At 50.5% G+C, this 25,650-nt stretch overlaps 1 protein-coding gene across 1 annotated transcript in view; it reads right to left on the bottom strand.

Moving 5' to 3' along the window:
* The window catches only part of LYRM4 (LYR motif containing 4), a 91,818-nt gene that overhangs the window by 40,294 nt on the left and 25,874 nt on the right, over nt 1-25,650 (bottom strand). The window contains exon 2 of the mRNA XM_027525049.1: nt 25,513-25,633. Within this exon, the coding sequence (XP_027380850.1) occupies nt 25,513-25,633 (121 nt within the window). The remainder of the gene's footprint in view (nt 1-25,512; nt 25,634-25,650) is intronic.

Below are 25,650 nucleotides of genomic sequence, written 5' to 3'. Positions count from 1 at the left end.
GAGAAGCCCCTATATGAAATTGAAAAGTGGTTTTTAATTTGGTTGAGGAAATATAACTTAGCTTTTAATCAATGTGCAAATGTTTAGCAAACACCCATTTTCAAGTTTCAGTTACTCGACGTGTACGATTCATGCAGTGACGACTACACCAGGAACACACCTGTCCGTGGTTGGAAGCCCTGGGTATTAAGGCTCCCTCCCTCACGGGCGTGCCGGCACGTCTCTTTTGTCGGAAGGGTGGCTGGAGCCACAGGTGTGTCCAGGACGCCTTGCTCAGAGCTGCAGCCTGAGCACGTGTACTAGAGATGTGAGCCCGCTGAGGAATCTCGGCTTAGGTTCTTTTGATCGTGCACAGAGCACAGTAACCACTGTGGCCGAGTAACCCCTCAAATTACCAGTCAGATCGCCCTTTGCCCCCCATCAATGGACCGTTTGTATTCTTCAGTTAAAATGCATCAGTTTTCAAGGAGGCCGTAACCCGACAGTGGGGAATATTCTATGTTATAGAGATTTTTATTGTAGGAAGATTTAGTCTGCATGTCATGTTTTATTTTTATAATCTAGTATTGCCATGCACAGTTGTAGAAACTATAATGAAAGTGTAAATCTTCAACCTGAAGGGCGAGTGCCTGGGACACGTGTTAGTTCAGTACTGAAGGCTTCTCCTCCCTCCCTTCCTCGGTCTACACATGTACCGACTCAGGAAGGCGTCCGCGAACTGCGCCTCTAGCTGGAAATCCAGGGCCTAAGGGCCAATGGCTGCAGCCAGGAGAGCATCCAACATGCTGCTCTGTAGGCCCCCCTTCCCCGGGATGCACCACGAGGGCTCCCCGTGCATCCCACCCAGACAGCACCCTCACTGCCCCGGGGCTGGGGCCTCGATGCTCAGCTGTGGCTGGCATGCACTGCTCCTGTTCAGTCTTAGTGAAAACAGGCTACCCAAGTTTGTAAGAAGCAGAACGAAAGGTAGCGATTATTAGTATTAGTTATTCCTACTATATTTGGAACTATTATATAGTAAAGAAAAGCTTTCTATCTAAATATCAACATGGATGTCCAGATGGTCCAGTGGTTAAGTCTCTATGCTTCCAGTTTAAGGGGCGCAGGTTCAATTCTTGGTTGGGGAACTAAGATCCCACATGCTGCTTGGCGCAGCCAAAAGGAAAAAGAAAACAAGGGCTCAGCGTGTGCCACTATGATGCCGCTGAGAGATCCTGGGTGCTGCAGTGACCCTGCTCGGCCCGTAGAGTCTTCTGTCCCGAGCTGTGTGCCAGAGCTCGCGTCCCCCCCACCCCCCTTCTCCCTCTTCAGAGCTGCTAAATCAAGTGTGTGGTTAGAAGCGGTCATTTCTCATCTTCTGACTGTGAGAGGAGAAATAAACAGGAGGCAGGAAAACAAATCTGGTGACTAAGAAAGCCTGGATCTTGTTTAAAGCTCTGCTTGAGTTATTAAGAATAATAACCAAAAGTCTTATTTACTTAAGTATCAAAAGTGTTTACAGAAGGGACTAAGAGGGTAATCACATCCATTTTTGTTTTGTCCTCAGACTGGCTTGCATTGAAGACAAACGCTTTTTCGTGTGTAGCCTTTTTTTTTTTTTTAATTCAAGTACTTTATTTATTTGGCTGTGTGGCATGTGGGATCTTAGCCCCGCTGACCAGGGATCGAACCTGTGCCCCTGCGTGGGGAGTGAGACGTCTGAACCACTGGACTATCAGGGAAATCCTTGCATAAACGCTCTTAAGTGTCCACGCTGTAGGGCAGTGGATTGAAACAAGCAAATTTCAAAGACTAAAGCGGGGTGTGAGTGGCTTTTTACCATTAAGAGGTCAAAGTTATAACCGGATAGTCTCTCCTCTTTCCTTTTTTTCTTGAAAGGAAAAAAAGCTTTATTTTTATTTTTCCCTCTTAGAAGCCAACAGGTATTAGACAACCTGTGTTCCTGCTTCTATTAAGGCTTGATTTTACTCTGTGGAGCTGCTGTAAAAATCCTGCAAAAACAAAAAGGACTTGCTTATATTTTATAAGGATCAACCTTATTACTATTTTAACAATTAATTTAAGCCATCTGGTGTTTGGAAAATGGGTCTGATTCTGTAGAGAAAATAAACAAGGTATAATTAGTTCTTGAGTTCATGCTTTTTTTTTTTAAGGAAAAGGAGACCCTTGGATCACATCCCCTGCACTCTATTAATACACACTCGTTTGCCCACCAGCCCTGCTGGGCGTGCGCTGTGGACCAGGCGCTCACGTTCTTGTGGTAGACAGCTTCTGCTCCCAGGTGCTTCCAGAGGGTGGCAGGGAGCTGCCCGGGTGCCAGCGAACAGCCACAGTCCTGTCCCAGCTCAGCTGGGCCTCAGGGTCCGCCCTCAGGACAAAGCCCACGTGTGGGGTGCAAGCTCCTGGGAGCCCCTGGCTCATCTCTGACTCCTGCCCTCAGCTGGCAGTGCCCATGTGCTCCTTGGCTGGCGCTTCTGGGAGCACTGTCTCCTGCACTTGCCTCCTGCCCTGTGCCCCTCATTGCAACAGTCCCCCCACCAGCTGCTGGGGGCAGAGTCTATCTGACCACCTTGAGTTCCTAGGGCCCGGGAGGATCTGGCATGAGGGGGCTGACTGAGCCGGATAGCTGGCGTGGTGGAAGGCAAGGGGCCTGGCAGGGAGAATGGCCTCAAAGAGGATTTCCTGAGGACACAGCCTCCTTTTAGAGAGTTCTGGAGACATATCAACAGATACTGGGAAGGGGTGGGTTTTGGCTCAGATTGCTCTGGGTTGAAATAAAAAGTGAATCCAAACACATAACTCCTTTGTCAGAGACGAGCCATGTAAAGTCCTCAGTCTAACACTCGACACAGAGAGCCCTCGGTAAGGCAAACTCTAGTCTAATATAAAATATGCTGTATCCAGTCTCCACCGTGGAAACCCAAGGCCAGCAGGAGAGGCAGACCACGAGGAGGCTGGGAGACGAGCAGCAGCGCCCAAGGCCCCGGGCTGGAGAGCAGCGGCTCAGGGCTCACAGCAGGGCCCTCACTGCACTGTGTGTGCGCAGGAGGGTGTGACCTCTGAAGACACAGCTGGGAGTCGTGCTTAGGGGTCAGGGGTCAGGGGCAGCGGTGATCCCAGGGAAGAGCAGGGCTGCAGGAAGGAGGAGGGGCAGGGGCTCGGAGGAGGAGTGCCCTTGAACACGGTCACAGGGTCAGATGCACTGAGGCACATGGATGAGGGTGGGCGGACGGGGGCTCCGGCAGTGAGGAGCCCAGGCCTCTGGAGGAGCTGCTCCAGACAGCTGGGGTCCAGGCTGGAGCTTCGAGAGGAGGCAGGGCGTCCAGGGTGTTCTGGAGGCGGCAGGATGGACTGTCTCACACGGCGAGGCCTGAGGCAGCAGGCTCCCGGGGAGCACAGGAGGCCTGAGCCAAGGCAGAGCCGTAACTGCTTCTTCACCAGGTAAAGGGAGGCTTGGAGGATCTCACCTGACAGGTTCCACGAAGACAGAAGTGTCTACTTCTTCAATAAACAGTACTGGGATAAGGGGTTATCATTTTGGAAAAAGTCCATTCTTAGGCTAAGATAAATTCTCAGTATGTCAAAAGTTAAAAATAAAAAAGCCATCTATAGAAGCGCCAGAAGAAAGTACAAGAGAACTTATCCTTCACTTGACCCATAACTAAAGAGATACTGTCTTTCACAAACTAGACTGATAAAGATGAAAACACCTGATGTTCTCAGGGCTGAAGGGTGAGGGTGAGGACAGGCTTCTGGAACGGTGAGCTGCTGGGCAGCGGGCGGATGAGGGTCTACGTTTTCAAGGCTCGCTCCCTCGGACTTTGTCCTAAATAAAGACGTAGGTGCTAGGATGTCTACTCTGGCCCTGCTCATAATGGCAAAAAGCTGAGACCAATGTCATGTAAGCAGTAAGGGGCCAGAAAAATGACAACATGGTCATACTGTGGCACACCATCAGTAGTTAAAAAGAGTGCACACACCCGTGGCACACCACCTCGAACGCACAGGGAATTCTGGAAGGCGGCGCTGGAATCATACGTGCAAAGTCAGAGTTAGAGCCAGGAGAGCAGGATGAGGAGAGCAACTTTCTTTCTGCCTATACGTGTCTTATCTGGAAAATGCATCACTTTGATTGAAACAATGATAAGTAGGGGCTTCCCTGGTGGCCCAGGGGCTAAGACTCTGCGTTCCCAATGCGGGGGGACTGGGTTCCACCCCTGGTCAGAGAACTAGACCCCACACGTTGCAACGAAGACACGGCACAGCCCAACACACAAATAAATCAATATTTTTGAAAAAAGAAAGTAAAGTAATATACATTTCAAAAAAGAAAACAAAACCAAAACCCCCTCCAAGTTATCTAGCCATTAAGTCACAAGATGCTTAACCCCTTTTTTAACACATGGTCACGAAAATCCTATCTACTGTGCTTTAAAGCCAGGCTCTCTGCCTCCCTGACTTAGGAGGGCAGGGCCACAGTGGGTATGCTAATGAACTGCCCTAAAAGGCAGTTTCCTCATCTGGAAGTATTGGCTCAAAGGCTAACCGAAAGGGTGCAGGTAAATCATTTATAGCACACAGCCTGGTACAAAGTAAGTGCTCAAAAAAAAAAAAAAAAAAAAAAAAAAATGTGATTTATTATCAGTATTAGAACTCTTCCATGTTACAGTCTTCCAGTGCCCTATTACATGTAATTATCACTTGACTCTGGACTTCTAGACTATAAAACATTATTATCCTACCCCCATCTCAACAGCCTCCTTTTTACTGAGTCTCAGAGAAATTAAGTATCGAGCCTAAGATCACAACCTAGAATTTGATAGCAGATCTCTGACTTGAACAGTCTTTCCTTCTCAATCACAAGCATGGGAGGATCAATGAGCCCCTAAATTTTTACATGAATTTATGTCATCTGTGAAGTTCCTGGCATTGTGCTCTGATGGTACCTTGGACAGAGCCAACCAAAGTGCTGCTTGTAACTCAGTTCTGCTGATGACCACATTTCTTAAAAAGATATTAAATTTTTCTGTGACGGTTAGTGGTGACAGCACAGACAGCTCAAAAAGCACAAAAAAGAAAAAAAAAAAAAAACGCACAGAAGTGGCTAAATCACCTAAGAAATCAATATGTGCTTCATTTAATCTATGAATCTAATCACTGTTGTCCCCAGACTGAGGCATTTTCATTAGAGTGCTACTGGGTTCAATAATTCTTTACACAACAGAAGTTGCTCTGACCCAAAGAACGTTTTTCCTGGGCTGGAAGAGCGGACTGATACCGACATCACTGCTGACTAGACAGAGGCCAAGAGCTGGCGTCCTCTGCCTGAGGTCCTCAGAGAGTTACGGCAGAACCAGACCTGAGTCCAGGCCCCTGCACGGTAACCTGCCTCAGATTCCACACAGAGGGAGCCCACTCTTCCTTGCTTTAACTTTTTCATAGGGTTTTCTAGAATCAGTTCTGAGTTTATCTTGGAATTATGAAGCATTATGCTAAGCACATGGAATAAGTATGCTGGAGTTGCAATAAATTCCTGAGTTGATGCAAAATAATTGATTTCCTTGAGTTTTTTTTTTTTTAAACAGTTTGGCTCAAACTACAAATCCCCAACACTTTTCAATAGCCTTGACGTTAAACGCTTTCCTTATATATAGATGAACTTTAGTGTAATGTAACACTAGGAAAAGTCCATTTAGAAGAAAATTCATTTGGTATCTGTAGTAGAGATGCCCCTGTTCTGAACTATCTTAAGGAGCAATGATCGGCTGAATGTGAAGGCTCTGACAGTCTCTGACACTTAAATTTAACTGAATGCTATTTAATTAAAGTTGTCATTCAGTCCCTAAGTCCGACTCTTTGCAACCCCACTGCCTGCAGCATGCCAGGCTCCTCCGTCCTCCACTATTTCCCAGAGTTTGCTCACACTCGTGTCCACTGAGTTGGTGATGCCATCCAACCATCTCACCCTGTCGCCCCCTTCTCCTCCTGCCCCCAATCCTTCCCAGCATCAGGGTCTTTTCCAATGAGTCAGCTCTTTGCATCAGCTGGCCTAGTACTGGAGTTTCAGTTTCAGCATCAGTCCTTCCAATGAATACTCAGGGTTGATTTCCTTTAGGATTGACTGGTTTGATCTCCTTGCAATCCAAGGGACTGTTAAGAATCTTTTCCAGCACCACAATTTGAAAACATCAATTCTTTGGCGCTCAGCCTTCTTAATGGTCCAACCCTCACATCCGTACACGACTACTGGAAAAAACAGCTTTGACTATACTCTGTCAGCCAAGTGATGTCTCTGCTTTTTAATATGCCACCTACGTTTGTCATAGCTTTTCTTCCAAGGAGCAAGTGTCTTTTAATTTCATGGCTACAGTCACTGACTGAAGTGATTTTGGAGCCCAGCAAAATAAAATCTGTCACAATCTCCACTTTTCCCCCTTCTGTTTGCCATGAAGTAAAGGGGCAGGATGCCAAGGATAGCATGATCTCATTTTTTTAATGCTGAGTTTCAAGCCAGCTTTTTAATTCTCCTCTTTCACCTTCAAGAGGCTTTTCAGTTTCTCTTTGTTTTCTGCAATCAGAATCCTATCATCTGCATATCTGAGGTTGCTGATATTTCTCCTGGCAATCTTGATTCCAGCTTGTGATTCATTCGGCTCAGCATTTTGCAGGATGTCCTGTTTGTTGTTCTTGTTTAGTTACTAAGTGTGTCCAACTCTTTTGTGACCCCATGGACTGTAGCCTGCCAGGCTCCTCTGTCTATGGGATTTCCCAGGCAAGAATACTGGAGTGGGTTGCCATTTCCTTCTCCATGGGATCTTTCCAACCCAGGGATCAAACCTGTGTCTCCTGCATTGGCACAAAGATTCTTTGCCACTGGGCCACCTGGAAAGCCCCTGTATATAAGTTAAATAAGCAGGCTGACAACATACAGCCTTGTTGTACTCCTTCCCCAATTTTGAACCAGTCCATTGTTCCATGACTGGTTCTAACTTGCTTCTTGACTCGCATACAGGTTTCTAGGAGAGAGGTGAGGTGGTCTGGGACTCCTATCTCTTGAAGAATTTCCCACAGATTGCTGTGACCTACACAGTCAAAGTCTTTAGTGTAGTTTATGAAGCAGATGTTTTTAAAATTATCCCCTCCCAGCCGAATATACACACATAAACACACATGTGCACGTACACACAGCATGCTAACCTGACCGCTTCTCACGTGACTGAGAGCATCAGATGCCAGAAAACATCATTTTGAAGTTAGTCCCCTTCCTCTGACACCTTTGGAAGCCTTTTGGGTCAGACTCTTTTCTGGGACACAATTCAGTTTAAAAAAAAAACACAAACCTCCGTGCCAGGTCTCAGCCGCCTGCCAGTGTGCGCTTGGAACGAATGGAGCAGATGGCGTCAGCTGCTGCCTCAGCGGCAGGGCAGAAGGGCAGCTGTGGGCTCCACTGACCTCAAAACGCCCATCTTTTCCTCAATAAAAGAATTTACTGGCAAACATGTTCTATCCCAGCTGAAAGAAAGATTTAAAAAAAAAATCGTCTGGGCTGCCATCCCTGACGGAGGATGTTCCTGGGCTGGAGTCCCAAGGGCAAAGTCCAGGGCCCCGTGTCATGCTGACCTCCAGGGGCCCACGTGGAGGAGCCGGCTCGGAGCTGCGGCTTGATCAGTCACAGGCCTAACTTCAGATACGTTACATCACAACAGCTGGACCGATGTACCTCTGAGAAGGGAAAATTCAAACCCCAAGTGCAGTTCTAGAACCGCCGTCACCCTCCGGTCGCTCCTGTTCTGCTTCCGGGAGTACAAACGCGTGAACGACCAACTGTGGTCGTTGTGGCCCCGCAGACTGAAGGGGCCAGAGGGGCCTCAGAGAGCCGTGTGGGGAGGCGTCGGGCAGAAGCGCCAAGGCTTCGGCCAAGAGGACTGAAGCTTCTGAGCCCCGGCCCACGGCTCACCAAAGCCCGGAGACCTCTGTCTGCTCGAGGCGGGCACATTCCTGGGGGTGATACCAGATATAAGGCATTATGCTTTTACCCTAAAACATAGGCAAACTTTGACCCGATAATCTTCATTTTAGAAGTTTGTCTTAAGAAAACAGCCAGGAATGTACGTGAAGGTTTTTACAGCCACAATATCTCTAACAGGAGAGGGAGAAAAAGGAAACCGAATAATTGTCAACATTTGGGAGATAAACACATCATGGTAAGCTCTAACATAAAATACTGGGAGTGATAGAAAGAAATCACGAGGCAAAAGAGACCCGAGTCACGTGAGATGCTGGCCAGACCTCAGGTGAAGAGGCCGGAAGCCCCGTGTGCAGCTGTGATCCCCAGGGAGCTATGAAGGCGAGCCCATGTCTCCACTTCCTTCACGTCCGAGTTCCAGGCAGGTTGAACAGCTGCCAACGGGCAGTTCACGGAAGCCCGGCCTTCTGACGTCAGGCCGATCCCCAGGCCTCCGGGAGAAACGGTGGAGCCATGTGACACCTGGGGCAGAACCTGACTCCAAGATAAACCCCCAGAGTGGGTCAGGAGAGAGCCCTCTGAGTCCTGGGCTAAGATCATGCGTTTGCTGAACTGGGAGAATCAAGACAGATGACTAAGAAACATACCTGACTGTAATTGAGGCTCATGGCCATTAAAAAGGGAACCCTCTTACACTGTTGGTGGGAATGCAAACTAGTACAGCCACTATGGAGAACAGTGTGGAGATTCCTTAAAAAACTGGAAATAGAACTGCCTTATGATCCAGCAATCCCACTGCTGGGCATACACACTGAGGAAACCAGAATTGAAAGAGATGCCTGTACCCCAGTGTTCATCGCAGCACTGTTTACAATAGCCAGGACATGGAAGCAACCTAGATGTCCATCAGCAGATGAATGGATAAGAAAGCTGTGGTACATATACACAATGGAGTATTACTCAGCCATTAAAAAGAATACATTTGAATCAGTTCTAATGAGGTGGATGAAACTGGAGCCTATTATACAGAGTGAAGTAAGCCAGAAGGAAAAACATGAATAAAAACATGAATACAGTATACTAACGCATATATATGGAATTTAGAAAGATGGTAACAATAACCCGGTGTACGAGACAGCAAAAGAGACACTGATGTATAGAACAGTCTTATGGACTCTGTGGGAGAGGGAGAGGGTGGGAAGGTTTGGGAGAATGGCATTGAAACATGTAAAATATCATGTAAGAAACGAGTTGCCAGTCCAGGTTCGATGCACGATACTGGATGCTTGGGGCTAGCGCACTGGGACGACCCAGAGGGATGGTATGGGGAGGGAGGAGGGAGGCGGGTTCAGGATGGGGAACACATGTATACCTGTGGTGGATTCATTTTGATATTTGGCAAAACTAATACAATTATGTAAACTTTAAAAATAAAATAAAATTAGAGAGAAAAAAAAAAAAGAAAATTAAAAAGGGCCCCCAAGTGATATGGAGAAGCCAAGGAGGTTATAAGAGAATTAGACAAGTCACCGTCTTGCAACCACGAGGTAGTAACTGATTCAGGCAAGGCACGTTAATGGGTCTGGAAACCACTGGGTCAAAGGCTGATGGGGAACCGTTTATTTATTAATCACGAAGAGAAATGGGATGTTTGTCATGGAAATATCTCGCCTCCACTTTAACAAAGGATCAAACTGAGCACAAACCAGTAACAGTTCCAGCGGCGTTGTGGGCGTTGACGGCCGGAATGGGAGGAGCCTCGTCAACTGACGGCCGGAAAGGGAGGAGCCTCACCACCCACTCAGAGTTCCTGCCGAAGGGTTTGTTCCAAGTGTAATAACAGAGACACACCGACAGATTCAGACAGGCAATAGTCTAGACTAAATATGCCAATATCATGAAAAAAAAAAAAAAAAGGCAGAGGGTCTCTTCCTCATCAAAGGAGACTTAAGACGTGCCTATACCTCTTCCGTGCATGCACCTCTTGAGGCCTGAATGGGTTCTGGCTCAGAGGCAGTTATGAAGGTGGGGCGGCTGGAGGTGTGAAAACGGACTGTGAGTCAGCCAGCACTCACCGATGCTCAGATCTGAGGTGTGAAAACAGTGCCCTGAGACGGCAGACACATGTCCTTGTCCTAAGAAGACACCGCTGACATCTACAGATAGGGTTACGTCTGCAACCTAACGTCAGCGTTGGTGAAATTAAGTGAAAGGCAAAATATTCATTCTTTTACATAAGCTGCTCAAGTTCGAGTAAAATAATTTTTTAAAGGAGAAAACCATCCAGAGAAGAGTGATATGCTACTTTTCATTCAGAAAAAACACGCCTGAGCGACGAGTTTTAACGTCAGCCCGTGAGCTGTCTTAGGTGCCTACCCTGGCAGCTGAGTGGAGCGCGCACTTAAGGTGCACAGTGAATCTCTTCAAAGTTAAATCTGCGAACATCATCCATGCTGTCAGCAAGTACCACGGGTGTTATGAGATTAGAGCGAGGATTTTAACATATAGAGAAGTGTTGATTCCTGCCCCAACACTAATAAACCAAGAAGTCACTTCAGTCAAAACGCAGAGCTCATGGAAGCCTAACTTCACAGCCATGAGTGATATGTCCACCTCTCAGACACGGTCTGTTTCCTTTGCTGAGTGAACAGGAGTTCGCTTCCCACCGGCCTTTAAATGAACGACATCTAAAGGGCATCACTTCCACCTGAACAGGATGACGGGTCAGGGGCTGTGAGGTGGGTGGGACAGCTCCAGGGGTGGGGGGCAAGGCCCGGGGGCGAGGCCTGGCCTTCAGATGTAAGGGCCTCGGGTGTTTGGGTACAGCTTCTGGTGGGAGACCTTAAGCTTTTTAAGTTGGTAATGTCACTAGCAAAAAAAGTTCATGCATGTAGCCTTAATGTATCTTTGTTTTTAAATTATGACACGTGCTCCTGTGCTGCCATATGAGGCACGTTAAATTAACCTTCTTTTGCAGAGGGACGTTAGGAACACCACGAAAGCCCCCAGGAGGAGCCTCTCCTCACAAGGGCCTCAGCTGGGATGTCTTCAGTGGTCTCAAGGGAAGGGCTGGGGGCCCACCTCTCAACATGGCTTGTTCATGTGCTGAACGGGTGTTTCACTGATTCACATGGTAACTTCCTTTCTCTCTAACACGGAATGTGAGCTTCACGGGGGAAGGGGCAGGGACAGGACCTGTCTCATTTATTATCATTTATTGCTGTATCCTACTGTCTCGAAGAGTGTCTAGCACATAAAGAGCTGCAGGAATAACGGACAGAGACTGACTGGTTTTCAGAGCCCTCTTCTGCACACCTAGTTTGGCTTCACATTGAAACAACAGCAAACCCTCTAATACACACCCCACAAGCCCAGGATCACCGGAAGCACTGTTCCACTTAACTCAATGAACCCTCAACAGCCTTACTAAGCAGGTATGGCCGTCACTCCCGTTGTGACTGAGGACAGGGGCACAAACGGCGGCCTAGTGACCTGCCCAGGGGCAGTGGCTGGTGGCTGACCCGGGACTTGCTGGGGACGGCGTGGCTGTGGGTCACAGCGGTGCCTCCCGCCAGGTCAGAGGACTGGCCTCGCTGCTTGATGCACAGACCCCAGGGCTAACCCTCCCGCAGGTGACAGGGGACAGACTTCCACATGCATCTTTTCCCAAGCCAGACATCCGGAGCCTCTGGCTGCGTAACAGACACCGTGGAGTCGGTGCTCTGACACTGGGTCTCCCTCTTTGGGTTTGGTCGAGCTGGTCCCTAAACGGCCAAGAGTCCAGCTATGGACGCCACCAGCCCTGGGGGTGAGACCCAGCCTCAGAGTCACCCCTTGACTCGAGTAAGCTTCCTCTTCGGAAAAACGAGCTGATGATAACACGTCCTCCTTCCTGGAACATCTGCCACTGTTTGGTCCAACTCCCTTCCTCGGGCAGGGCCCTGGCACGCATGTCGCCCTCAGGGACTCACAGTGTTCATTCACGGGCACGGTGACTCCACACAGCTTTACCGCAGTGCACCACGCTGGCCTGGCACACAGCTGTCCTGTGTTTCCACTGGAATGCTCTGCCTCTGCAACTAGATTTCACACGGTGACACTGACTTAATTCTGTCTCTTGCTGCACAGCTCCCCCTTTCTCATAAGAGAAAAATATCCTCATAGAAACAATTTATAGCACATCAAAATATTGACAGGAGCCTTAAGCCCTAATGTCTGAAGATAGCTGTGGGAATGACTTATCACAGAAGCTCCACTGTTTATAACCCGGCGATTAGGGAGTATTGACAGATGCAAACGAATTATTGATGTCAATTAGAGACGCAAAGACTGATGAGGCTCCCGAAGAGCTCTGACACAGGCAGTTAGAACAGCGCCCGTCAACACACCTCGAAGCCCCGGAGGACCGGGGAAGGTGGGCGGCCAGGAAACAGAGGCCCTTCCATACTGGACTCGAGGCCACGTCAACTGAGACGCACTCGGGAGGGTCTGACTGGCACGACACTGAGGCCGTGTGCATGAATGAAGGCTTGGGTGTGCATGCAGAGAAGGCGTGCATCCTGCACGGCCAGGATCTGAAACCAAACCGGGATGTGTCCCTGGGACGCTGGCACTGCAGTGTCTCCCATGGGCGGGGCACTGTGCCACTGCTCTGGCTCTTGCCGGATCTTCTTGTCCTGGCAGAGGGGGTTGCTTCCGCCTATCTGATAGAGCAGTCCGTCAACAGGGGGGCGGCCGGCCACCAGCGAGCGGGACCCCTACCAGCGGCCACGTTGCTGCCTAACGGCTCTCTAAACTGCCCAGCAGAGAACAAGCATGGTTGCTGGCCGAGAGGGAAACATGGGCTCCCTTTAAAACATGTTTTCAGTAAGAAAAGCACTTAATTATTAAGAAAAGCAGGGACAGCCACACACAATGCAGAGTACTAACTGCTATACAATCATGGCAAGAAAAACACGGCAGCTACAGGGACAGCTGCAAACTTCACACAACAGCTGCGAGTCACTGAAAACGAGTGTGCTGAGCCTGCTCGGCTGAGACACACCGGGATCAGAGCCAGACACAGGATCTGTGCTCTCTTCCAGTCTCCCCTCCTCACCCCACTCCTCTGGGGAGACCTGTCCGGTCCAGTAAAGGATGTCTCCCTGGTGACGAGGTATCCGCGGTCTGTCATCTGTGTGAAGGGTGGCTTCTGTCACAGCTCATAGGTCCCCAAAAGCTGCCGTGATCCCCGCCACCGCTCGGTGTTAAAAGCTTCTGCGAAGTGTAGCCAAGGGCTTTTCTGGACTTGGCCCCGAGGCCGCAGCTGACAGTGGGAACCGCCGTTACATAACTTAGGCTGCGAGCCACGGCCCACGTCAACACGACAGGCTGCCTGTGACACCTGGCAGCCAAGCTGTTTCAAGTCAATTCAGTAAATGCAGAGGGTCAGTGGCAAACCTCACCTTGGTCAAAATCCAGCATTCACAGGTATGCTTCTGGGATCTAACTATCACCATCAATTACTTTCAGAATCAGAGAACATCAGGCATGGAGGGGGGGCCTTGTACCCCTGCACGCCCGCGGGAGGAAGCTGGCCTCAACGGCCGTCTGCAGTGGGCAGGGTCAGGAGCAGGCTGGCCCGTGCGCAGTGACGGGTGTGCACTGAGCTCTGAGGGCACATCCATGTATGTGCAGGAGACCCTGGGACACGCTCGGCTGAGTGAGTGCAGATTAACACCGTGAAGGAAGCTCCACTCCAACCTCAACAAGGTGTGTTATAGAGAGCAGAGTCATAGAAGGAACTCCTGTGCTGTCAGGGTCTTGGAAAGCAAGGCACCCAACTCCTCACCTTTTCCAGACGAAGCCCACTGGCTCGTGAACTTGCTGGTGATGCTGCCTCAGGTTTTGACAGACTAGAAAGGCAATGCCAAAGAATGCTCAAACTACCACACAATTGCACTCATCTCACACGCTAGTAATGTTCAAAATTCTCCAAGCCAGGCTTCAATAGTACGTGAACCATGAACTTCCAGATGTTCGAGCTGATTTTAGAAAAGGCAGAGGAACCAGTGATCAAACTGCCAGCATCTGTTGGATTATCGAAAAAGCAAGAGAGTTCCAGAAAAACATCTACTTCTGCTTTATTGACTATGCCAAAGCCTTTGTGTGGATCACAAGAAACTCTAGAAAATTCTGAAAGAGATGGAAATACCAGACCATCTGACCTGCCTCTTGAGAAATCTGTATGCACGTCAAGAAGCAACAGTTAGAACAGGACATGGAACAACAGACTGGTTCCAAATTGGGAAGGGAGTACGTCAAGGCTGTATATTGTCACCCTGCTTGTTTAACTTATATGCAGAGTACATCATAAGAAACACTGGGCTGGATGAAGCACAAGCTGGAATCAAGATTGCTGGGAGAAATATCAATAACCTCAGACATGCAGATGACACCACTCTTATGGCAGAAATCGAAGAAGAACTATAGAGCTTCTGGACGAAAGTGAAAGAGGAGAGTGAAAAAGTTGGCTTAAAACTCAACATTCAGAAAACGAAGATCATGGCATCTGGTCCCATCACTTCATGGCAAATACATGGGGAAACAGTGGAAACAGTGACAGACTTTATTTTCTTGGGCTCCAAAATTACGGCAGATGGTGAAATTAAAAGCCAATTCACTGCAGCCATGAAATTAAAAGATGCTTGCTCCTTGGAAGAAAAGTTATGACCAACCTGCTGCTGTTGCTAAGTCGCTTCAGTCGTGTCCAACTCTGTGCAACCCCATAGACAGCAGCCCACAAGGCTCTGCTGTCCCTGGGGTTCTCCAGGCAAGAACACTGGAGTGGGTTGCCATTGCCTTCTCCAATGCATGAAGGTGAAAAGTGAAAGTGAAGTCGCTCAGTTGTGTCCGACTCTTCGAGACCCCATGGACTGCAGCCTACCAGGCTCCTCTGTCCATGGGATTTTCCAGGCAAGAGCACAGGAGTGGGGTGCCATTGCCTTCTCCGTGACCAGACTAGATAGTATATTAAAAAGCAGAGACATTACTTTGCCAGCAAAGGTCCGTCTAGTCAAAGCTATGGTTTTTCCAATGGTCATGTATGGATGTGAGAGTTGGACTATAAAGAAAGCTGAGCACTGAAGAATTGATGCTTTTGAACTGTGGTGTTGGAGAAGACTCTTGAGAGTCCCTTAGACTGCAAGGAGATCCAACCAGTCTATCCTAAAGGAAATCAGTCCTGAATATTCATTGGAAGGACTGATGTTGAAGCTGAAACTCCAATAGTTTGGCCACCTGATGTGAAGAACTGACTCATTGGAAAAGACCCTGATGCTGGGAAAGGCTGAAGGTGGGAGGAGAAGGGGACGAAAGAGGATGAGATGGTTGGATGGCATCACCGACTCGATGGATATGAGTTGGAATAAACTCTGGGAATTGGTGATGGACAGGGAGGCCTGGCGTGCTGTAGTCCATGGGGTCACAAAGAGTCGGACACGACTGAGTGACTGAAGTGAACTGAAGGGGATTCTATGCGACTTCGGGTTGGAGGTGAGATGGGGGAGGAGGAAAAGAGAAGCACTTGCTAGGCTCTATGAAGAGGACATGCTTGAAGAAGAATCATCTATGTAAAAGACTAATTTAAACTGCACATCAGCATTATTGAATAAAGCTAAGATTATTATCGGGCCCCATTTCAGAGACTTTTTAGAGCCTTTCAATTATTTATAACTGACCAATCTATGAAATGACAGCCTTAATTACAAGGTTTGGGGACAAGAGAGCATTTGTGACACATCCCTTGGTTCTGGCATTTCAAATACGCAGCAGGGACAAGACTAGCCTTCACTCAGGAATGGTGTTCCCTGGGCTTCAGAAGACACTCTGAGTGACGATCAAGTCTTAAGAGTGATTAAATACCCTGACCGAGGAGAGAGCAGGTTGATGAGGGTCAGGATTTGCATTTAGGTGCATCTTGCTCGAAGCCTCTCCTCTTCCCTGCGACTCCTAGTTATGTCTCTGAGTGAACAGACACGTGACTGTGTGTGATCATCGGTGAAACCGCCCTTCACATACACGCGGGTAAAACCCACCAAAGGCAGATATCCAGCGCTGAGAAACGAGGCCCGGTTCTCACACTCGCGCTGGGCGGGGTCGTCAGGTCGTCAGCTCGCCGCTGCCCAGAGAACCTGGGACAGAAACACAGAGTGACGTGCGCGGCCCCTCTGTCCCCTGCTCGGTGAGGGGGCACCGTGCCCTGTGGGCTTGTGGGGAGCCTTGGTGTGAGCACGGCGCAGATGGACAATGATGGCGGCAAGGATCGTGGGGAGGAAGGCGACACTCGGGCTCCGCAGGAGGTCAGCAGGGCAACCGCTCGGGAAGCCCAATGGGGCTGCGGGCCCAGACCCGAGAGCAGGGGCTCTCACACAAGGCGGCCGACCTAGACCCTGCCCGACAGGGGCTCCATGCTGCTCCTTCCCTTTGAAGGCGGACAGGCGAGAGTTTTCTGAGAAGTGAGCAAGGAGACCAGGCTGAGGGATAAGCTGTTCATGAGCCTACAGTGGAACTGCTGCCTTCCAGGGAGAGTGCTGAGAGCCAGTGGAGGAGGAACGCACACCTGGCCGCCTCCTCACACCTCCGGCGTTCGTTCACCTTTGGAGGAGATAAGGCCAGCGCGCGTGACCCCTCTTCTGAGAACTGCCCAACAGCCACGGGCTGTCCTCCTCCTAACTCTGTGTCCCTGGGAGAGCTATCCACACACACCCCGTCTGAACTTCCGCATCGAACACGGGATACCTCACAAGGCTGCTGGTGGGCATTCTAAGCGCTCGGGTGAGACACGGTGTCCGTCGGTGTCCAGGGAGGTGTGACGAACCCACGCTGGTGACGAGCACCCACCACCGCCACCTTCACCAATAAAGCCAACTCCCCACAGACGCAGGACCCAAGGCAGCCCTCTCCACCCGCCCAGGTCCCACAGTCAGTTACTGTCAGAGCGGAGATGAGCCCGTCCACCTCCTGCCTGTGAGGTCAGTGTTCTTTCTGCTCCAGAGCTGTTAGTATCTGCTTCCACTTAAGGCGCTTCACAACGAAACAGCTTCTCGTGGAATTCAAGAGTGAGCAGGTTTGGCCGACTAGACTAGGAGACTCATCGGCTAGACCAAACGGGAGAAGGACAGACACCAAGATAAAAATTCCCAAAGGAAACTCATGCCACAGTTTTCTCCAAACAGCACTGCTGTGTGAGCTCTTGTGCGTTCACACATGCATGGGTGCAGAAAAGCCATTACTGTACGTAAAAGTCAGGGGTGAGACAGGCTTCCTCTAAAAGCACGTGGAGCCTTGTTCAATGCGTGTCAACCCTGGGGGAGGGAAGCGAGTTTAATGAGTGATTTCCAACTGAGAGGCATTTGTTCTAGAAGAATGGCAACTGTGGGGAAACACGATGGCCCCAGACTTGAGGCATTTCTAGAAAAAGCAGAGAGGACACTGGTTTAAATTCTTGCATGCAGAAGTCTTTTTTTTTTTTTTTTTAAGGTGCTGCTGCTAAGTCACCTCAGTCGTGTCCAACCTCGCAGATGACAGCCCACCAGGCTCCCCCGTCCCTGGGATTCTCCAGGCAAGAACACTGGAGTGGGTTGCCATTTCCTTCTCCGATGCATCAAAGTGAAAAAAAGTGAAGTCACTCAGTTGTGTCCAACTCCCAGTGACCCCATTGAATGCAGCCTGCCAGACTCCTCTGTCCATGGGATTTTCCAGGCAAGAGTACTGGAGGGGGTTGCCATTGCCTTCTCCTTTTAAGCTGCAGAGGAACTATATACTGAACAGGCTGAAAAAACTATAAAATAAACAAGCCTCTCACTGCTCTGCTTTCTGAAACCTTCTCAGAACGCTGGGGAACCTTTTATCCCTATGGAAACATTTCACCTTCCCAAAGACACAGGGTCCACTTAGGGGGCAATTCTGGTCATTGTTTATAAGTTCATGTAGACTTCCAGAGGACTTTATTCAAGTCCAAGACAGAGTATATAAATCTCCGTTGCCTCTGACTGCTTCATTGTTATTTTTTTTAATATGTAGATTGAGCTTTTGATCTAATCTTGGTTTATCTACAGAAGCACAGGGTAAAGTACCCCTGGGCTACGCCTCTCAACTCCATGTTCTGTTCTGTGAAACGAGTGAACAGATTGTATCTGGAAGGGAGAGGCCTGGCTTCCCTCCAGAAGCATCAAAGTCAGAAACAGCTTCTGTGAGGTTCTGACGGACCTCTTAATTCCATCCCAACTCTGCCTCTAAAAACTTACAAAATCGATTCATAATTATATGGCACAGAATGGGTGCTTGATAAACAGGGAAGGAAACGGGGGCCTGGAATCGCTAAAGTTCAGTGTGTATGTGACTTGTCTGGCAGAGAGGGATCAAAGTCCCGGAGACGCTGGCAGGGAGCAGGGAGGGGTCAATCAAACAGAAAGCAGCATCGGGCTGATGCTCCTGGGGGAGTGCTCCCATCCTCCAGCCTGTGGGTGATAGCCTTACTGCTCTTCACCTGCTGCTGCCATCTTCATTGAAGGAAAACGTTCTCCTCAAAAATATGCTCAGTACCAGTGACGTGTCTTTACCGGAAAGGAAGCTTAGCAGCAGAGGCACAAGCAACACTAATTAAACAATCCCTTTTTTTTTTTTTTTTTAACTTTTTCTGTAGCGGAAAGTTCAGACCAGGAGAAGTTTTTGGAATTTCTGATGGCACAAATACATGGCTGGCTTTCAACTTTGCTCACCTGGAACCTAAACTCTGGAGAATTAAGATCCTGGTGAAAAATGGTCAAGGAAAGCTGGACAGATAGTAATTTACCCTGAAATGTATCCGTAGCTTCCGCAAATACTCAAGAAGGGGACAGATACCGATGTGAAATGCTGAACCACGGCATTTCAGAACCGGAAGGAGCCCTGGAGCTACAGTATGATCCTTGATTTTATAGACAAGAGACTGAAGGCTTCAAGTTCAAGCTCCAAAGGACCCTCAAATATCAGTCAGTGTCTGAAACACCTCATTTTATTTTTCTCAATTAAGAAAAATTGATGGTTGGTTATAAAATTGGTTACAAAATGAGGAGAAGAGAGAATTTTTTATTGTGAAAAAATTAAGAATTTACTATCTTGACTAATTTTAAGTGTATATTAGTAATTCAATAGTGTTAAGCACATTCACACTGTTGTAAAACACATCTCTAGAACTTTTTTACCCTGAAAACCTGAGACTACACCCATTTAAACACTAACTCCCCTTTCCATGCCCCAGCCCCTGGCTGCCGCCACCACCCTCCTCCCTGTCTCTGCGCTTGGCCCCGTGAGGACTCTCACACGAGGGGAATCAGGCAGTGCCGGTCCTTCTACGTCTGGCTTAGTGCACTGAGCGCAGGCTTGTAGGTCCATACACGTTGTAGCCTGTGTCAGTCTCCTTCTTTTTAAGACTGAATAATATTCCCCTGCACGTAAGCACTACATTTTGTTGTTTATCCATCAGTGGGAATTTGGGTCGCTTCTACCTCTTGGATACTGTGAATGATGTGTAATTTTAAATGCCCCTCGTCTACAGATGGGACAAGGCAGGCACCCCACTCTAGTACTCCTGCCTGGAAAATCCCATGGGCGGAGGAGCCTGGTGGGCTGCAGTCCATGGGGTCACTAAGAGTTGGACAGGACCGAATGACTCCACTTTCATTTTTCACTTTTATGCATTGGAGAAGGAAATGGCAACCCACTCCAGTGTTCTTGCCTGGAGAGTCCCAGGGATAGCGGAGCCTGCTGGGCTTCCGTCTACGGGGTCGCACAGAGTTGTACACGACTGAAGCCACTTAGCAGCAGCAGTAGCAGCATCTACAGATGACTTCCCTCTCCTCCATCAAAACGATTGCCAAATAAACTTTAGAGATTCGTCTGAGACTACCAGAACAGTGCTTCAGCTAGGAGTGAGCCAGAAGACAGGAAACGCGCAGCACTGCCCTTCCCACAAGACCTGTGGGCAAAACGCCCGCCTTCTCAGGCCGTCTGCAGGATGACATTCGGGTTAGCAAGCAGGCTGCCACCCATGTCATCAACCCCCTTCCTGGTGTCTTCAGTGGCTGTGCAGAGCGTCCGCCCTGAATCGCGCACAGCAGCAGGTCCACAGTTCTGGGTCTGATACAGCCACTATCTGAATTGCTTCCTTAAAGAACATGAACAGCTAACGTGGTATGGAATCTTGTCATCACTAAACAGCTGCTGACAATAATGGTATAACTCCAACATCTTGTTATCCAGAATTAGAAGACAGGATATCCAGCTGACCTTCTCAGGTTGTAACTACAGCTTACAGTTAACAATGAGATCAGAGATCGGTCGCTCAGTCGTGTCCGACTCTTTGTGACCCCGTGAATTGCAGCATGCCAGGCCTCCCTGTCCATCACCAACTCCTGGAGTTCACTCAGACTCATGTCCATCGAGTCAGTGATGCCATCCAGCCATCTCATCCTCTATCGTCCCCTTCTCCTCTTGAGAACAATATATTAACAACATACGTCCTCATCTCAACACTTAAGTTACACAAACCCTGCTGAGCTGGACACATGAATACCGCATTACTGGCTCAGTAAGCAAACATCCTTTGGAAGTAAGTCCAGTGCTCAATCGCCAGCCTACACACACGAGTGAGGGGCTGGGAACCTGTCAGCCCGCTCGGCTCGGACCCCGGCAGAGCTGAAGGGGCGCTGTCCCAGGGCACACACTGGTGAACGCTGAGAGCAGCACACAGCTGAACACACCCCCAACCTTGGCACAGACATTTTAGTTTTCACCAGGTTTGAACAAAAAGGTGCTACACACTGAAGATTCAGCTGGATTCTCCTGAAGTCATAATCGTGACTCTCACGCTCAAGGAAATAGCGGCCGAGTACAGGAACGCGGGCACAGGGCCTGCTCAGCCAGCGCTGTGGGAGGGGCTCCTGCTGCCGCTTCTCCCACAGGCGAGGGCTATCAGGCCAGGGACACAACTCTGCTTCAGAAAGCTGGGGAAATGCTTTCTCTGTGATTTCTCACAATCTCTGTGAGCTACCCAGGCTGGGCACCACCCTCCCTGCAGGCGACGGAGTACAGCAGACAGCCTTACAAAAGAAGCCTGGTTACTGCTGCTTACAGTCCTAAGGGTGTGGCATATCCTAAGGCTTACAATCCTTAGAGCATGGAGCTCTAACTTGGGGATGATGACAGTCTAATGAACGACTTACACAGAGGGATCAGAAGGAATAAATAGAACAGCAAAATGGAGAAAAGAACAAAGACGAAAGCAGAGTCTGGTTGACACTCTTGCTTCTCTGTCTGGCGTGAACCACCCAGATCTCTGCTGACGTTTCAGGCAGAACGTTCCCGTGACTTCTCCATGGCCCAGACGGTGAGAGCCGCGTGCCCGGGCCCCTCATTCGGCTGGCTTCCGCGCACCATCCTGGCGCCGCTGGCACTCACGCAAAGGGCCTCTCCCGCTTTTCTGACCTCACCTGAGAAGCGGACAGGGAAGCCAGGTTTAGCAGGGGCTAGTCCGGGACCTGCTTTCAGCAGAGGAAGAACTCAAACAAGCTGCCAGGCTTAAGCTGTGTTTATGAAACCATTTTATCTGGAAACAGAGTTTATAGAAAAGTGGGCGAATGTCTGTGCTGTACAGGATGCAAGAGGACACAGGCAGCTGGAAAGAGAGAGCGGCCTGGGGTTAGGAGAGAGGTGGTGGAGAGAGAGGGGCCTGGGGTTAGGTGGTGGATAGAGAGGGGCCTGGGGTTAGGGGAGAGGTGGTGGAGAGAGAGAGGCCTGGGGTTAGGGGGAGAGGTGGTGGATAGAGAGGGGCCTGGGGTTAGGGGAGAGGTGATAGAGAGAGGGGCCTGGGGTTAGGGGGAGAGGTGGTAGAGAGAGAGGGGCCTGGGGTTAGGGGGAGAGGTGGTGGATAGAGAGGGGCCTGGGGTTAGGAGAGAGGTGGTGGAGAGAGAGGGGCCTGGGGTTAGGGGAGAGGTGGTGGAGAGAGGGGGGCCTGGGGTTAGGGGGAGAGGTGGTGGATAGAGAGGCGCCTGGGGTTAGGGGAGAGGTGGTGGAGAGAGGGGGGCCTGGGGTTAGGGGGAGAGGTGGTGGATAGAGGGGCCTGGGGTTAGGGGAGAGGTGGTGGAGAGAGAGGGGCCTGGGGTTAGGGGAGAGGTGGTGGAGAGAGAGGGGCCTGGGGTTAGGGGAGAGGTGGTGGAGAGAGAGGGGCCTGGGGTTAGGGGAGAGGTGGTGGATAGAGAGGGGCCTGGGGTTGGGGCAGAGGTGGTGGATAGAGAGGGGCCTGGGGTTAGGGGGAGGGGTGGTCCACAACAGCGTGTCCACAACAAAGAAGAAGCGGTGGCCGGCCGGCTTCCAGTCGGTGGGCCAGTTACGGACAGTGAGGGAAAGGAGCCCGAGGTGCTTGTGCAGAGGAACTCTGCCCTGCACGTGCCTCCTGCAGTGAAAGTCACGCCTAGGGGCTGTGGGGAAGGAGAGTCACGCCTAGGGGCTGTGGGGAAGGAGAGTCACCCCTAGGGGCCGTGGGGAAGGCTGGTGTGAGCTGCTGATGCTGCTGGAATCCCTGGGGTGGCCACGTGAAGACTAACCGTCTCGGCACATGAAGGAAAGATGACCTCTGAGGGCAGGATGGGCTAGGACGACGCGGTCCTTAAATGTCTGGGGAACAACACTGGAAGAGGACTTGAAAGTATCTAGGTCCTTCCATTCCTCCTGACGCAGGAGCTCATGTCCTGGACCTTCTGAGTCTGCCCTCAGGAACGGAGGCCTGAGTGCGTGTCTGGCTGGGCGCCCCGAGACAGGGCATCCCGCCTTCTTGCACCTCGGACTCTCTGTGCCCAGACAATCAGAAGAAATCTTTCCTCGGAGACTTCTGTCAAAACTGCAGAATGTCACCGTGCGACAGGGGCGTCATCAGCGTCAGAGCTGAGACCCTCTGCGAGGATGGGGGCAGGAGGCGGGCTGCGTCGGGAGGCCATCCCGGTCTGAGAGCCGCGCCACCGAGGTGCGCGCCTGGCGGCCGGTCTCCGTCGGAGTGGAGCGCCCCGTGGAGGCGCACGTGACGTGGGGATCGCTGCGGCTCTGGGGGGGATGCCTCAGGTCACCGGGTCCCCTCCCTCCTCCCGTGGACCATCTGACGGCCCACGCGGGTTCGGGGCAGCCGGGGTGATCGCACGCTTCTGGTGGCACACACCCTGGACCGAGGGCTGAGGCCTCAGGCGACAAACGCCGAGTATTCATTCAGCCCCCAAACAGCGAGGAGCCGGGCTGGCCCTCCCGACTGAGCACCGCGGCTGCCTGAGGCCGTCGCCCGGTATCACCGACTGACTCCCTGTGACTGAAGCCATCGGAGTGAAGCCCGGCCTGGCAAGGGGAGCCCAGCTCCGGGAAGGCCTGGGGAGCCCACTCCACGCGAGGGGGACCGGGCCTCCAAGAGGGTCAGCTCGGGGAGGGGGTGGCGGCAGGGGCAGCAAGGGCGTCACCCGGATGCTGTGAGTGGGGCAGATGACCCCTGGAGGGTCTCGGGCAGGCGTGTCACCTGCTGACTTCCCTTTCAGAGGCTCACCCAGCGGCCTGTGGAGAACAGAGCGCCTGGGGCAGGGAGGGAGGCGGGCCGGGTGGAGATACACAGATGCCGCTTTCTCGACGGCCTCGAGGCCAAGGCCAGCCTGGCCGGCTCAGCGCCAGGCGGCTCAGGGAGACGCTGGCAGCTCGTAAGGTGACTCCGGTCAGCGTGACGCTGGGACTCGGCACAGTCTTGATGCGACAGGGAGGCCCCTGCTGCTCTGCTGGTTAACACAGAAGCACTGCGCCCGGAAGCGGCTGCATGCCCCCTGCCCGGCCCCCATCGAGAACGGCGCGCCTGGCAGCTGTCCTGGGGACGGCCCGGCCCGCGGCCCTAGGGTTTGAAACTGGTTTGTGCAGATTCACTGGGCATGTCTGGTGAGAGCCAGTCTATCCATTTTTTTTTAAATAAAGCATTTCAAACTGAGAAGTGACACAGACAATTATATAACACAAGAAATGGTGGCAAGATTATGTACAGGCCCCTTTTCTCAGCAGTTCCTACTCTGAGCAACTTTACAGTAAAAGAGAAAACCAGTCTGTTTTGGAGGCGCTTGCCAACCTCTGTGTGGGAAAATGCCAAAAACTGCATCTTCCTGAATTTATGCAAAATAAGGATGCAGGCTGCTTGTTTTTCCAAGTTCTGGTGCTAAAGGATCCCATAAAACTCCCCCACTGATGCCTCGGGAAGGCCATCCTAGAGTTTTCAAAAGGGCAACTCACTTCTCTGCCACTATCTGCATCCTTGGAAATCTGCAGACCAGCTTCTTTTTCTGACGATCCTATTATCTCTTCATGCCTTTATAGTTAAAGATCATTTCTTTAAAATGGCCAAGTTATTCTACTCCTAGATTACTGCAGAACTCAAAGAGAGCTATCAGAATCTGAAAGATTATTATAGAAGGGATTGTTCTATGATGCAGGCAACATAACGAGACTATTAACTTTGACATAAGATGAAAACCAGCCCTTAATACTGCTTGCTTTATGAATGGTGTAGAGTCAAGCATGAAGAAGAGTCAGAGATGTAAATATATATCCCGATACACATGTCACACACAAGTCACGATACGACATAACGTCAGCCAGGCTGGGATTTCCTGACGATGAGAAAGGAGCCCCTTCTAACATGCTCACAGGTCTCAGGAAAATGTAAGGGTGTCCTTCCACAGCTAAACAAACTCACTGCGAGGAAGAGTGGAAAGCAAACGGAAGCAGAAACGGACCTTACGGTGGAACTCGTGCTGCATTAGAGAAAAACAGCGGAGAGGAGGGCTTTTCAGAGGGTGGGAAAACCAGCGAACAGCAGGCCGCTCTGCCTCTGGTGCCCTGATCGATTCTGCAGAGACAAGGACACGTCACCACACCCGGAGGCCCGGCTGCAGCCCCGTCCACCTCGCAAGGAAGAGCAGGGTGAGAGGCCAAGGCGACCGCCGGCTCTCCCGCAAGAGGAAACAAAACCCTCGCCGGGTCCTGCGGCGCCCGCAGCTGTTTCACACCTGCGGACACGCTGCCACATGGCAACAAAACTCAGCTTCATCGCCAATAATGCTGTCCTCAGGAAAAGGGCAGCATGGTCTTGAGTTATAATCTTAAAACACTAGGAAAAGTAGAATATATTTATACTCTTTGACATACGTCTGGGTATCAATGTGTAATGCATCTAACAAAGAGACGAAATTTTAAAAAATTCTCCCATACTTAAAGCACCATTGTTTAGTAAAGTGTGGGAACCCAGCTTCCCCAGAGGCCGTGTGCTCTGGGAATGCGGAGAGCTGGCACACTTCCTTCGTGCACCCCTTGATTCAGTGACAGGACAGCTCGTCTCTGTCCACACGAGCAAGAGGAAGAGAGTCTCGTGATCCCGGGTGTGACTCACAAACACCAAAGCTGTGACATCCAATCTCGGGGGACGTGTGAAAGCTCAAGGCTCTTGGCCATCCTACCTGCCGACGGATTATGCCCAGGTCTCTTTTGGCTTTATTCACTAGGGCTTGAATTTCTACAGGATCCTTCACATTCTTGTTTTCTCTGAAGGCGTCTCTTATCCTCCGGATGGCGTAAGTTCTAAATGAATTCAGGGA

The sequence above is a fragment of the Bos indicus x Bos taurus genome, chromosome 23, assembly GCF_003369695.1.
Source record: "Bos indicus x Bos taurus breed Angus x Brahman F1 hybrid chromosome 23, Bos_hybrid_MaternalHap_v2.0, whole genome shotgun sequence".
NCBI classification, from domain to species: domain Eukaryota; kingdom Metazoa; phylum Chordata; class Mammalia; order Artiodactyla; family Bovidae; genus Bos; species Bos indicus x Bos taurus.
This window is presented reverse-complemented; position numbering and strand designations above follow the sequence as displayed.